The sequence below is a fragment of the Gobio gobio genome (assembly GCF_949357685.1).
Source record: "Gobio gobio genome assembly, chromosome: 13".
NCBI lineage: Eukaryota > Metazoa > Chordata > Actinopteri > Cypriniformes > Gobionidae > Gobio > Gobio gobio.
This window is the reverse complement of record NC_137106.1, coordinates 39,081,529-39,095,769: the sequence shown is the minus strand read 5'-3', so window position 1 is coordinate 39,095,769 and position 14,241 is coordinate 39,081,529. Positions and strand designations below refer to the sequence as shown.

At 39.1% G+C, this 14,241-nt stretch overlaps 1 protein-coding gene across 2 annotated transcripts in view; it reads left to right on the top strand.

The window, feature by feature from the left end:
- The first annotated feature begins 5,311 nt into the window (after window positions 1–5,311).
- shprh (SNF2 histone linker PHD RING helicase) overlaps window positions 5,312–14,241 on the top strand; it is a 25,140-nt gene continuing 16,210 nt past the window's right edge. The window contains exons 1-11 of one of the 2 annotated variants that reach the window (XM_079832335.1): window positions 5,312–5,433; window positions 6,033–6,626; window positions 6,736–6,865; window positions 7,585–7,803; window positions 7,904–7,982; window positions 8,094–8,244; window positions 10,162–10,258; window positions 10,508–10,764; window positions 10,901–11,527; window positions 13,786–14,037; window positions 14,176–14,241. The exon at window positions 14,176–14,241 is cut by the window's right edge and continues 13 nt beyond it. In XM_079832335.1, coding sequence (XP_079688461.1) covers window positions 6,042–6,626; window positions 6,736–6,865; window positions 7,585–7,803; window positions 7,904–7,982; window positions 8,094–8,244; window positions 10,162–10,258; window positions 10,508–10,764; window positions 10,901–11,527; window positions 13,786–14,037; window positions 14,176–14,241 — 2,463 coding nt within the window. In that variant the 5' untranslated portion in view covers window positions 5,312–5,433; window positions 6,033–6,041. Of the gene's footprint in view, window positions 5,434–6,032; window positions 6,627–6,735; window positions 6,866–7,584; window positions 7,825–7,903; window positions 7,983–8,093; window positions 8,245–10,161; window positions 10,259–10,507; window positions 10,765–10,900; window positions 11,528–13,785; window positions 14,038–14,175 lie in introns of both variants that reach the window. The other variant, XM_079832334.1, reaches the window with a different exon arrangement.

Below are 14,241 nucleotides of genomic sequence, written 5' to 3'. Positions count from 1 at the left end.
CACTCATCACCTGGGCTATTTATACGTGTGACTCACTCAGCCTTGTTGTCAGATTGTTGCAGTTTGTCCAGTGGTTCCTGGCTGTTCGTGTGTTCCTGGTCGGGGCTCTTCGTTTCGGATCCCTAGATCCCGATGGTTCGGTTTGCCCATTGCATCCCTGCGTCGCTGTTCTGAGTGGTATCCTCGTCAGCCTGCCCTTGCCTGCTTCAGTCTGCTTTATTCGCCTGTGCTGTGCCAGCGATTTGTCCTAAATATCAACTGTGAACCTGAGTATAATAAACACTTGTTGTTGAACTCACTATTGGATCTTCTGCCTCTTTTTCCTGTCACCAGACGTAACACCCAGTAGAGCATTACAATAATCTAGCCTTGAGGTCATGAACACATGAACTAACTGTTCAGCCTTTTGCATTGAAAGTATGTGCCGTAATTTAGATATATTTTTAAGATGGTAGAATGCAGTTTTACAGATGCTAGAAACGTGGCTTTCAAATTAAATATTGGTATCAAAGAGCACACCCAGGTTCCTAACTGACGACAAGGACTTGACTGAGCAGCCATCAAGTGTCAGACAGTATTCTAGGTTACTACGTGCAGAGGTTTTTTGTCCAATTTTTTCTGTATGAAGTTGCAGGAAATTATTAGTCATCCAATTTTTTTATATCAGCTATGCATTCCGTTAATCTTGTGAATTGGTAAGTTTCATCAGGACGTGAAGAAAAGAGCTGAGTATCGTCAGCATAACAATAAAAAATAACTGCATGCTTCGTAAAGATATCTCCCAGTGGTAGCATGTACAGGGTGAAAAGCAATGATCCTAGCACTGAGCCTTGCGGTACTCCATACTGAACTTGTGATCGGTGTGACATCTCTTCATTTACTGCTACAAACTGATAATGGTCAGAAAAGTATGATTTAAACCATGCCAATCCAATTCCACTAATGCCAACATAATTTTCGAATCGATTCAAAAGAATGTTGTGGTCAATAGTATCGAAAGCAGCGCTAAGATCAAGTAACACTAATAGAGAGATACAACCACAATCGGATGATAAGAGCAAATCATTTGTAACTCTGATGAGAGCAGTCTCAGTACTATGATACGATCTAAATCCTGATTGGAAATCCTCACAGATACCATTTCTTTCTAAAAAGGAGCGTAGTTGTGAGGACACTGCCTTTTCTAGTATTTTTGACAGAAAGGGTAGATTTGAGATTGGCCTGTAATTGACTAATTCTGTAGGATCAAGTTGCGTTTTTTTGGTTTAATAATAGCCAACTTAAAAGTTTTCGCTACATATCCTAATGTCGAGGGTGAATTAATGATATTAAAGGGTTAGTTCACCCAAAAATGAAAATTCTGTCATTAATTACTCACCCTCATGTCGTTGGACACCCGTAAGACCTCCTTTCATATTCGGAACACAAATGAAGATATTTTAGTTGAAAGCTGATGGCTGAGAAAGGCTTCAGACAGGCCTCCATTTGCATTCAGTACATTGACACTTCCAAGATCCATGAAAGGCACTTAAAACGTCGTTACAAAGTCCATCTCACCACAGTGGCTCTACAATAATTTTACGATGCGACAACTAGTTTTTGTGCGCAAAAAAAAATCTAAATAACACCTTTATTCAACTTGTTCTCGACTTCCGTGTATGCCTCCACGACGCATGCGCGAGAATATGACGCAGATCCGGCGCTCGGACACATGACCCAGAAGCGATTTGTTTACGAGCAGAGGAAGACGCGCGTGTCTAAGCTGTTGGATTCTACATTGATCGTGCTTTAGGTCTCGGCGTAGTGCTCAAAATGGGGCTTAAGTGTGTATTTCATGGATTCCCGAACGCTGGCGCTACGTCATATTCTCGCGCATGCGTCGTGGAGGCACACACGGAAGTCGAGAACAAGTTGGATAAAGGTGTTATTTTGATTTTTTTTTGCGCACAAAAACTATTGTCGTCGCATCGTAAAATTATTGTAGAGCCACTGTGGTGAGATGGACTTTGTAACAACGTTTTAAGTGCCTTTCATGGATCTTGGAAGTGTCAATGTACTGAATGCCAATGGAGGCATATCTGAAGCCTTTCTCAGCCATCAGCTTTCAACTCAAATATCTTCATTTGTGTTCCAAATATGAACGGAGGTCTTACGGGTGTCCAACGACATGAGGGTGAGTAATTAATGAATTAATGACAGAATTTTCATTTTTGGGTGAACTAACCCTTTAAGAAGAGGATCTATGACCTCTGGAAGCATCTCTTTTAATAGTCAAGTCGGTATAGGGTCGAGCATACATGTTGTTGATTTTGATGAGTTAATATCAACCTAATATGATCTCCTATTGCAGTGAATGATTAAGGAATAATTAACTCCGGGCCGTTTAATTATTCTAAAAAAATGCACACCCGAGTGTGTTACACCTCGGTGTGCATTATTTTTTTAATAATTCAACGGCCCAGAGTTAATTATTCCACTTATACTACTGTTACCACACCTCAAGACATCGATCCGATGATATATTTAAAGGGATTTGTACGGTTTTTGTACTTAAATCGTTATTGTGAGTCGGACTATTTCTTCCGCGTCTCATCCAACAGCTCTTTTGCTAGTTCCGAAACATAATTTTAAAGCTGTTAACGGAGGCTTGAGCCGTTGATAGCATTCTCCTGCAGTTATTAATGAAGTTATTAGAAAGAGTGCGACAGCGACAGAGAGAGAGAGAGAGAGAGAGAGAGAGAGAGAGAGAGAGAGAGAGAGAGAGCTTTTGTGAATTAGGCTATCTCTGTGCGTCTCTAAACAGCGCTGTTATTACCTTGCTAGTGAAAAAATGTAATGTGTAGCCTTTAAGTTGCTACACTTTATACTACAGGCCGTTGAATGCTTGAATCTGATTGGCTGATGAACGTTCTAATCGTCTGTCATGTTGTTTTTTTTAGTCCTGTAATTTCCGTTATTACAGTTAACTATGCGAAGTGATATGGAACTGTAATGCAGTCAAGAGAGCTGCCTGGAACTACGTTCGCTTTACGTTTTTCCCAGAAAATAATTGCACACCTCAGAACGTTCATCAGCCAATCAGATTCAAGCATTCAACGGCCCCGTAGTATAAGTGTAATTATTCCTCAGTGACACTACAATGCACTGTCTGATGCGATACTGTAGTAGATGGTTGCATAGTTATAATTTTCTTCCTAATATTATTAATCTTGCACGTAAAGAAGTTCATAAAGTCATTACTGCTGCACTGTTTGCAAACGTCAGAAGTTAAAGCTTTATTTCTTGTTAATTTAGCCACTGTATCAAATAAATACCTAGGGTTGTGTTGGTTTTCTTCTAAGAGAGTTGAGTAATAAGCAGTTTTTAAGGCCTTTCTGTACGCAATTATGCTCTCTTTCCACGAAATGCGAAAAACCTGCAGTTTTGTTTTCTTCCAGCTGTGCTCCATTTTTCTGGCTGCTGTTTTAAGGGCCTGAGTGTGCTCGTTGTACCACAGCGTTGGACTATTTTCTTTAATCTTCTTTAAGCGCAGGGGAGCAACTGTGTCTAAAGTGCAAGAAAAGAGAGAGTCAATAGTTTCTGTTGCAACATCGAGTTCCTCTAGGTTATCTGGGATGCTGAGGAGATGAAACTGATGAGGAAGATTATTTACAAAGCAGTCTTTAGTGGCAGTTGTGATAGTCCTGCCATATTTGAAACGATGGGACGGCTTTCTAGCCTTTGCTAAATTAAGTGTACACGATACTAGATAATGATCTGAGATGTTATCGCTCTGGTGCAGAATTTCAACAGTATCAACATTTATTCCATGTGACAATATTAGGTCTAAAGTATGATTACGACGATGAGTGGGTCCTGACACATGTTGCCTAACTCCAATAGAGTTTAGAATGTCTCTAAATGCTAATCCCAATGCGTCTTTTAGTACTTTAGTACTTTATCTACGGCTAGTACTAACTCTGATAGAAAATCAGCAAATTCTTTGGTAAAGTCTGTATTGTGCCCTGGTGGCCTGTATACAGTAGCCAGCACAAATGTCAAACGGGATTTATCAATTACACTACATAACGTTACGTAAAGCACCAAAACGTTACGTAAAGCACCAAAACTTCAAAATAATTATATTTGAAACTAGACTTCTGAGTAATACTGAAGATGATGATTGGATGGAAAATGGATTCATGTTGTACATTCTCATTATATATATTTTGTAAATTTTGAACTCAAAAAAAAGTTGGACAGCAGCTTTAAATTGCTTGTGTCAGTGGCGAGCGGTGACTTTTTAACCGAGTATGCTCAGTGGCTCGTTATGTTAACAAATGTGCCTGGTGCAGATCCCTAAAGTATATTTGACCTTTCATTGAAAGTAAAATAAAAGTGTAGAAGTATAGGATTAGTACCTAGTTATTACCCAGTTATTGAAATTACTATAATAAGTATAGGGGAGAGTGGGGCACAACCTAACGCTTTTTGACTTTCTCAGTTTGTGTATCCACTTGGGGTTCAGAGTAGGCCTATTTATTTTTTCCCACATTAATTTCACACGTCTAGTACAATTATGTGGTTTTGTTTCATTAATACAGTGTATCCTTTTTTCTTGATTTCCCCCGAAAGAATGGAAGTGAGATGAGACAACGTGCCCCATATGTGGGGTACATTGTAACATGACCAAATGACAGCTTAAAATGTTACCTGATATAATAATAAAAAATTCCAAGACAAACAAAAATATTTTGTCATTAAAATACAATTAACTTTTTTTAAAGAAATAATGGTATTTTTAGTCATTAAAAATATACACATTTTTGAGTTTGACAACAAACAAATCGCTAAATACAGCTATACCGCTATCTATATTAGATATAATTGATCATTTCTGAACATTAACTCTGTCATTATTCACCTTTTTCTCATTTTTTCCCCAGTAGAATTCATAAAAGTGTAATAAAAGAATAATAGCGTAGTTGTTCTAACAGGGGCTTGTAACGCAGTGTTACAACTTGCCCCACTTGCACAACCCCCGTTAGGTTGTGCCCCGCTCTCCCCATTTATCTATGAAATAATTCTGAATAAATACTTAATATTAGTAAAATAACAACAGGTCGTGAATATACAGATATCTGCGGAAGCACCAAATCCATCATATTAGCCTACGGATTATATTTCTTCTTCCACGTGACCCAATTTTATAAAACAAAACTTTTGAATATTTACCGAGTCCCATCCTTGACTGTAAAATGCGATTTAGCGCCATCTAACGTTTGAGATATTACAGTGCATTGGCATTGTTTTGGGTCGGACTGGCGTCACTTCCTGTATTTTAAATATGGCGGAGAAACGCATAAAAAATTCCCGCTGGTTCTGGAGCTTATAAAAGTTATTTTAGGGCATTTATTTCCTGCTGACACGAACACATTCCAAAGCGAAACAAAGGTACATGTCGACTGCTGATGAAGCGATATATTGATAGTCGGTAATCTGCAGCGTTTGACTGAATGAATGGAGTATATCATTTCAATTCTGATATTGTTTATTTACACTGACATTCTACGGAATTATTTTCAATTGGCTAAAAAAATAAATAAAGATCATGCATTTGTTTGTTTACCAAGTAAGGAGATTAGTGCAGTAAGGCCAATCTGTTACCACAAGAATAAAATAGAAATGAAGCCACAGTCTGATATATTGTACTGTAATATTGTGCAGAATGTGTGGTTCTGTAAAGGAAGGAGAGGCTGTGTTGTTTTGTAACTGTAAGAGAATTTGTTTAAACATCTGTATATATGTGTGATCTATTTGCACTATGTATCTTAAACATGTGTGTAAAATTTCCACAAACACACATTTATATTTTTATACACCACTTTAATTTGAGGCAGAAATATATCTGCCTCAAAGTAAAGTGGTGTATAAATCTGCTCTTGCTTGCTGTTACATTTAGTCTAATTTAATTTGAAGCATTTTAATGGTAAATAATTTCAAAATGGTAAATAAATAGGATAAATAAACTTTGTGTCATTGTATCTCTGCAGGTTTCCACTATGAGCAGCAGGAGGAAACGTGCGCCGCCGGTGCGCATGGACGAGGAGGCCAAGAGGAGACTGGAGTGGAATATGCTTGAAGATCGGAAAAATGAAGAAGATTGTGGAGACATTCAGGAGTCAATTCCAGCACCGTCCGACAGCTGTCAGCCTGGACCAGTGCTTGAGAACAGCCAGAAAGCGGAAAGCCGGTGTTTTATATCTTCTGCAGGCACAGAAGAAGGACCATCAGAAGAACATCCAAGCTGCTCCATACAGGATTCTCTTCCAGATACCATAGAACTGAATGTAATACCTCTTTGTGCACTCGAACAGGAGTGGAACGCGCTGATTGGAGAGTTTGACTTGTATCCAAAGATTCCTTTTGTGCTTGGAGTTGATTCCTTCTCCTTACAGCAAACAGGTGACACACTAAGTCTGAGTCTGAATAGTCATGAATTGGAGGATGAGACGGGCAGAAGTGAATCTGTCTGCCCTGTGCCGATTGAATGTTCCTTTGGTGGAAAATTGTTGGAGGATTTGGATTGGCTACAGAAGAGAAAAGTCATTAAATTGTGCCATGCTTCAGGAGATGAATCCGTAAAGGTGTGTCATCAGGATTAAGCGGTTTTGTGACTGTGAATGCAATACACCCATTATTGAAACACAACATTAACAAATCCCTGTGTTTTCTCTCCATTTGTTTTTTGAACAGCTGAAAGTTTTTCTTCTCGAATCAGGGTTGGGCACACCAGAATTTCTGAGTGAAGGAAATGGACGCATTAAAAAAGCCAATCAGCTTCTGCAGAAATTAATGGAATTGTTCTATGACTTCATCATCCCTGGTAATATTACATATAATTTTAATATGCCACCAATTGGATTATCAGCGAATAGTGAGGTGGTCGCATCAAAAGTACATTCTTTGTTATGTTGTTACAACAAACAGGAAACACAATTACAGTAATACACTTGAGCCTGGAGGTGAAGCTGCACTTCAAGGCCCACTAAGCCCAGATGCAGAGCTGCACCACAGGACCCGCTGAGCAATAGTTCCCTTTCGAATGGGAACTCGCACTGCGACTGAACAAGATGCTATGGGGAAGGCCTCATAGCATCTTGTTCAGACGCAGTGTCTTGTTCACTTGAACAAGGTTTTCAAATTGGGGGAAAAGGAAAGGGAATGCTAGGGGGTCCGTCAAAGAAGTTTCAAGAAAAATTGTTAAAAATAAAAAAATATGTAGAAAAAGAAGAAAAAATCACTATAAATAATACAAATGATAATTTGTTTTTTAATTAAAATATTTAAGTACATAAATAAGTAAATACAGTACTTCATGTCTTTATGCAGGACACTATTTGGATGCCTTTTAAACTTACATGTACCTGTGGGACTCATGCAGCTAAAATATATTTCCTGTTTTTATAAACTGTGGAACAAGCTAAAATTATCAGGTTGATGCAGGTTCTGTGCATAGACATTAATTTGATAAAATATCCTGTAATATTTGTGACTTTATTCTGTTGTGATTCCTTTTTTTTTTCTCTCTTTTTTATTTTATAGAGGTGATGGAGAATGAAGAGGAGGAGTGTGACACTGATCTGGAGCGTCAGAACGTGGAGGAGCTGTACGATTATGTCAGACACCTCCACCAGACAGAAGCAGCGGAGCAGAGCTTCGATGTCCAGCACCCGGGCCTCATACCTGTGCTGAGACCCTATCAGAGTCAGGCGGTCAGCTGGATGCTGAGGAGAGAGAAGTACAAAAGCAGCAGCTCTCAAGGTCCAGACGAGCTTTTCAAAGGTTTATCATCATCTTTTCTGTATGCCAGTGCATGAGAAGAGTTCAGTGCTAATTTACAGTCTTTGTATTCCTTGCACAGAGCAAAGGTTGCATTTTCTTTGGAGGGAAATTGTCACGATTTGTGGCAAAAAACTCTTTTACAATCCTTACACTGGATGGTAAGATTCTTTTTCTCTTTGAGCAGTATATACTGAAACTGTAGTTATCATTTAGTTTTGTAGATCCAGTCATGCTAGTCATTGTTATAATTACCTTCACCTCTATTGCAGCTTGATCCAAGAGTTTCCTCTGGCTGGAGTGGACTGGCCTGGTGGGATCCTTGCTGATGAGATGGGGCTTGGGAAAACCGTGGAAGTACTGGCCCTTATTCTGTGTAACACCCGGCAAAACCTGGAGCACGGGGTTCTCACTTTACCTGTGGTAAGTTTACAATTACACGTGCCCTTAAATGCGTGCAAATTATTTTACAGAAGAAGCAGTAAAGTAATTTCAGTAGCATTTTACAATAAGGTTCCATTAGTGGATGCATTAACTAAAAATGAATGAGCAATACATTTGTTAAAGCATTTATACATTTTTGTTAATTAAAAAAAAATGCAACTGTTCTTTGTTAGTTCATGATAGCTCATGTCCATTAAATAATATTATCATATACAGCTTTTGATTTTAATAATGTATTGGTGAATGTTGAAATTAACAATAGCTAAAATGAATAAATGCTTTAGAACAGTGGTTCTCAAACTTTTTATACCAACTACCACCTGGAAAATATTTGGGTCTCCAAGAACCACCATAATGACCAACTTTAAAATACAGTAGCGTAGTAGGCCTAACTATTCAGCTACAGCTCTGCACAGTTAAAAAACGAGGCAGTTAATTCCTAATAAGAATATTTATTTTTATCAGCCACTTTAACATTGTAAATACACTGTTTGTACATTAACGCTGCACTGTGCTTACATACAGGTAAAAAAAATAATTAAATGATTATATAAATTTATATATAAAGTTATAAATAACTTTACTCAAATAAAGGATAAAATAAAATGTATGTGTTTTAACATTAATTTATTTAGTGATTCCTCTGCGTACCACTAGAGGCAGCCTGAGTACCACTAGTGGTACTCCTACCACACTTTGAGAACCACTGCTTTAGAAGTATTTTTCATTGTTAGTTCATGTTAACAAATATAGGGGGCGCACAGGTACTGCGGGGGAAAAAACGGAAACGGTCGTTGCTAGGGTGCTCTGCCTTTATAAAGCGGCACTGAACGCAAATCCCACCAAATCCTTCTTCTTTAGTCTGTTGGCTTGTAACCGTCTGAACCAGCCCAACATAGTTCCTCACCATAGAAAGCCAGATTTAAAAAAAAGTTTAAATGGTTAGTTCACCCAAAAATGCTAATTCCGTCATTAATTTCGCACCCTCATGTCGTTCTAAACCCTTAAGACTTTCAATCATCTTCAGAACACAAATGAAGATCTTTTTGATGAAATCTGAGAGCTCAACCGCACGAGAACCAACCTCTTCCAGAAGCTCAAACGTGCTGTGTAACACACGAGAATGAACCTCATTGGTTCTTGGGGAAGCTCAAACGTGCTGCGTAACACACGAGAATGAACCTCATTGGTTCTTGGGGAAGCTCAAACGTGCTGCGTAACACACGAGAATGAACCTCATTGGTTCTTGGGGAAGTTCAAACGTGCTGTGTAACACGAGAATTAACCTCAATGGTTCTTGAGGGAGTTCAAAGGTGCTGCGTAACACGAGAATGAACCTCATTGGTTTTTGCTGAAGCACAAACGTGCTGCATAACACACGAGAATGAACCTCATTGGTTCTTGCGGAAGATCAAAGGTGCTGCGTAACACGAGAATTAACCTCATTGGTTCTTGCGGAAGATCAAAGGTGCTGCGTAACACGAAAATTAACCTCATTGGTTCTTGCAGAAGTGCAAACGTGATGCATAACACACGAGAATGGACCACATTGGTTCTTTTGGAAGATCAAAGGTGCTGCGTAACACGAAAATTAACCTCATTGGTTCTTTCAGAAGCTCAAACGTGCTGCGTATAGTGCGTAACACAAAAATTAACCTCAATGGTTCTTGTAGAAGCTCAAACGTGCTGCATAACACGAAAATGAACCTCATTGGTTCTTGAGGAAGCTCAAAGGTGCTGCGTAACACGAGAATGAACCTCATTGGTTCTCGCACATCAAGTGAACATGCTTGAGCTTCCGTTTACCACAATGTGTGAGTTAATCAATGTTTAAATATGACTTCTACTTTCCAGAAATTACATTTTGTTTTACTGTTGTGTCTCTGTCCTCTCCAGGGACAATCTGTGAATTACTTTGTCCCTCCTCCACCATTAGAGATACAACGAACCATTAAACACGAGGTGAGACCCAAAGAGAAGATCATTTATCCAGGTAAAAATATTTTTAAACATGTTTCATTTGACCAAATGTGATTTAACAGGACATGTTCCTGGATCAACATCCTGATTGGTCCTAGAGCAGCATTCATATGCTATTTTTGGGGTAGGGAAAAATATTTTAATTAACATGTCATAGATTAAATAATGTTACAGCTTTTTTTTCAAGGTTGTTGATCCAAGAACATCTCCTATGTGCATAAATAAATTGTATAATAAATAAGTTATTGCCTTCACTTTTCAGCTGCTCGTGAGATGCTGCTGACTGCAATCAAGGAAATGAAGGTTGGGAAAGGAGCGTCAATCAATGCCATTTTTGCATATCTACGGACCATGTACAAGTATGACGCCCTAAAGAACCGTAACCACATTAAAAAAATCTTGACCAAACTCATTAGTGAGAACATTGTGGAACAGATCAAAGGACGAGGGCTTGCAGGATCCTTCAAACTGGGGAAGAACTACAAAGAGAAGAAGAAGAAGCCCGCCGCTCATCGAAATGTGTGTAATTTTCACTTCTTCTATAGAGAATTTTTTTTTTTTTGTAGTAACCTTTTCAATAATGGTACATAATATAAAGACATTCTTTAAATGTGTAGAATGGATAATTATTTCATGTTTTGTGCTATTTTTGCAGAAATCATTTGACAAGGCCACTCCCAGGAGAACATCTCGTCGAGTTTCTGCTCAGGATAAAGAGGCATCGCTGACCTCTTATACCACAGCATCAGATACTGAAGAGAGTGTGGAACCTCCTCTCCTCACAGAGGAATTGAAGTCTGATCCAGATTCCCTTCTGGACGCAGAGAATCCACAGCAGAAGACATCGGTAGACCTCACAGATGAAGATGATAAAGAAACCGCAGACAAATCCCAACATGAAATGGCAAAAAGCATCCACATTGAGAGTACAGAATCGGATCTTACACAAAACTCAAATCCTGAACCTGAAACCCCGACTAGAGCGTCTGTGATCCCCTTTAATACTTCAGATTACCGCTTCGAGTGCATCTGTGGAGAGCTTGGATTGGTGGACTACAAGCCTCGGGTTCAGTGCCTCAATTGTCTGCTGTGGCAGCACGCAGAGTGTGTCAACTACAAAGAGGAGAACTTAGAAACGACCCCGTTTTATTGCCCTCATTGCCTGGTGGCCATGACACCTGTGTCTACTGGAGCCACTCTTATCATCTCACCCAGCTCCATCTGTCACCAGTGGGTGGATGAAATTAACCGGCACATTCATACATCCTCCCTTAGAGTGCTGGTGAGAACCAACTAGAGAGATACTACTACTATTTATTTAGTTAGTTTAACCAGTAATGAGGACCTTTTTTCTTTTTTGATTGCATTGTTTCTTTAAAAGTTTTAAAGGGACAGTTCACACAAAAATACAAATTCTGTCATCATTTAATCACCCTCATGTTGTTCCAAACCTGTGTGAATTTATTTTTTCTGCTGAACACAAATGAAGATATTTTGAAGAATATGGATAACCAAACAGTTGATGGACCCCACTGAATTCCATGGTATTTTTTTTTCATACTATGGAAGTAAATGGGGTCCATCAACTGTTTGGTTATCCATATTCTTCAAAATATTTTCATTTATATTCAAATATATTCTTTTGTGATCAGCAGAAGAAAGAAATTAATGCAATTTTGGAACAACTTGAGGTAAGTCATGCCATCATTTTCATTTTTGGTGAACTATCCCTTTTTTATAATTTTATTTATTTATTTATTTATTGAAGAATGTCAGTAAAAGTTGATGGGAGCCCATTGACTTCCAAAGTATTTTTTTCCATATTATGGAAGTCCATCAACTGTTTGACTACCCATATTTTTCAAAGAAAAAAAATCTGGTGAACTCTCCCTTTTAAGGCCCGTTCTCACCAAGAACGATAAACTATAAAGATAATTAAAGCTGCAAGCAACAATTAAAGGGCCCTTGTATGAGGGGCCGTATAGGCCATAATTATTGAAAAGCCTCTTACAAACACTAGTGAAACAAACACATTGATCAACCTTAGTCAAATTCTTTCACACTCATAATTGATAAAACCTCTTACAAACACTAGTGAAACGAAAATCATTGATCAACCTTAGTGAAATTCATTCATACGCATAACTGAAATACATCTTGCAACACTAGTGAAATTAAAAATATTGATCAACCTTAGTGAAAAATGCCACACTTCCTGCTACCAGCTGGTGGCGCTATGACTATAACAACATTTTGGCATGTAGATGTCTTCAGGCCAGGGCACTCAACGTGAAGTTTGAGGCAGATGGGACATTGTATGCTTGAGTTACAACAACTTCCTTTTTATGATGATAATAACATGCTTTAGCACTCAGCCAAGTGTTGCTAGCATGTTTTAAAATGTTTGTAGCATGTTAAGTACTTGATTGCATATTTTAGTATGTTGCTAGTAGTGTACAGTGTACTTCCTGTTGCCAGTGGGTGGTGCTATTACTATGGCCCTGTCCCAAATGGCACACTTCATGTGCACTTTCGGTCTTGTGGACTTACAATGGCCGCTGCGTGCGCGTGTCCGTTAAGTCCACGAGACCGTAGGGTGTCCCATTTGTCATTTTAGGTCTCAGAAGGGTGCTTTTGAGGTCGATATGCGCCCTTGATGCACACTTCTGCCGAGCCCGCACTGGTGCGAGCTACGCAGTGGACTTCTTCCCGGCAGTCAAAGCGGCATTACGTCGTGAAAGTGCGGACTCAGAGGAAGACTGTGAGGGTTTAGGGTGCCATTTGGGACAGGGCCTATAGCTGAACATTGTCATGTGTTCAGGGCAGGACTCTTCGCAAACGTGAAGTCTGGGGTAGATTGCACATTGTATACCTGAGTTACAACAACTTCCTGTTTTGGGGGTTAATCGCATACATAGCATTTAGTTTTGCATGATTTAATGTGTTTCTAGCTGGTTTGCGACTATTTTAATGTGTTTCAGGGAGTGTAAAACAAGACTTTTCCTGTTGCCAACAGGTGGCACTATGCCTGTAACTGAATATTGACATGTAGATGGGCCAAAAAAAATCGCTGTTTGGATTTAAATGGGCAAATGCTTAAGAGTCTATGATTGGATCATTATTGCAGTGATTTTTTTTGTTTCTAGCATGTTATATGTCTGGCAACAGTTCTTCTAACCCTTATTGATGGAGTGTGTAGCTTTTCATTTCTTAAACAACCATGTAGGAAGACACATCATGACCATATTCCAAGATGACAATGTCAAGATTCATCAGCTCAAATTGTGAAAGAATGGTTGGGAGGGAGCATAAAGAATCATCTTCACCTCTTGAGTCCAGATCTTAAATCCATTGAAAGTCTTTGGGATGTGCTGGAGGAGACTTTACAGAGTGCTGGACTCTTGCATTGTCAATACAAGATCAAATTGATGCACTTCTCTAATGGAATTAACATTTATTTCCATAAAGAGGTGCATACATTTTTGGTTGAAAAAAAGCAAGAATTGTTCATATTGATTTTAACTTGAAACTTGTTTTTAGGTGTATCAGGGTGTGAAGAGACACGGTTTCATCCAGCCCCACATTCTGGCTGAGCAGGATGTGGTCATCACCACTTATGACGTGCTGCGCACCGAACTCAATTACGTCGACATCCCCCACAGCAACAGCAAAGACGGCCGTCGATTCCGCAACCAGAAGCGCTACATGGCCATACCGAGCCCTCTAGTGGCCGTGGAGTGGTGGCGTGTCTGTTTGGATGAAGCTCAGATGGTGGAGTGCACCACAGCTAAGGTCATCACATCAGTCACATTAATATTACTGATATTTATCATGTTCATTTTTAATCTCAGAGACAGCACAATCAGAGAACAGCTTCATTTGGAAAGGCAAGGATGTTAATTTTTTATTAAAATGATTTGATCTATTCAGGCAGCAGAGATGGCTTTGCGTCTCACATCTGTTAACCGTTGGTGTGTCAGTGGAACACCTGTGCAG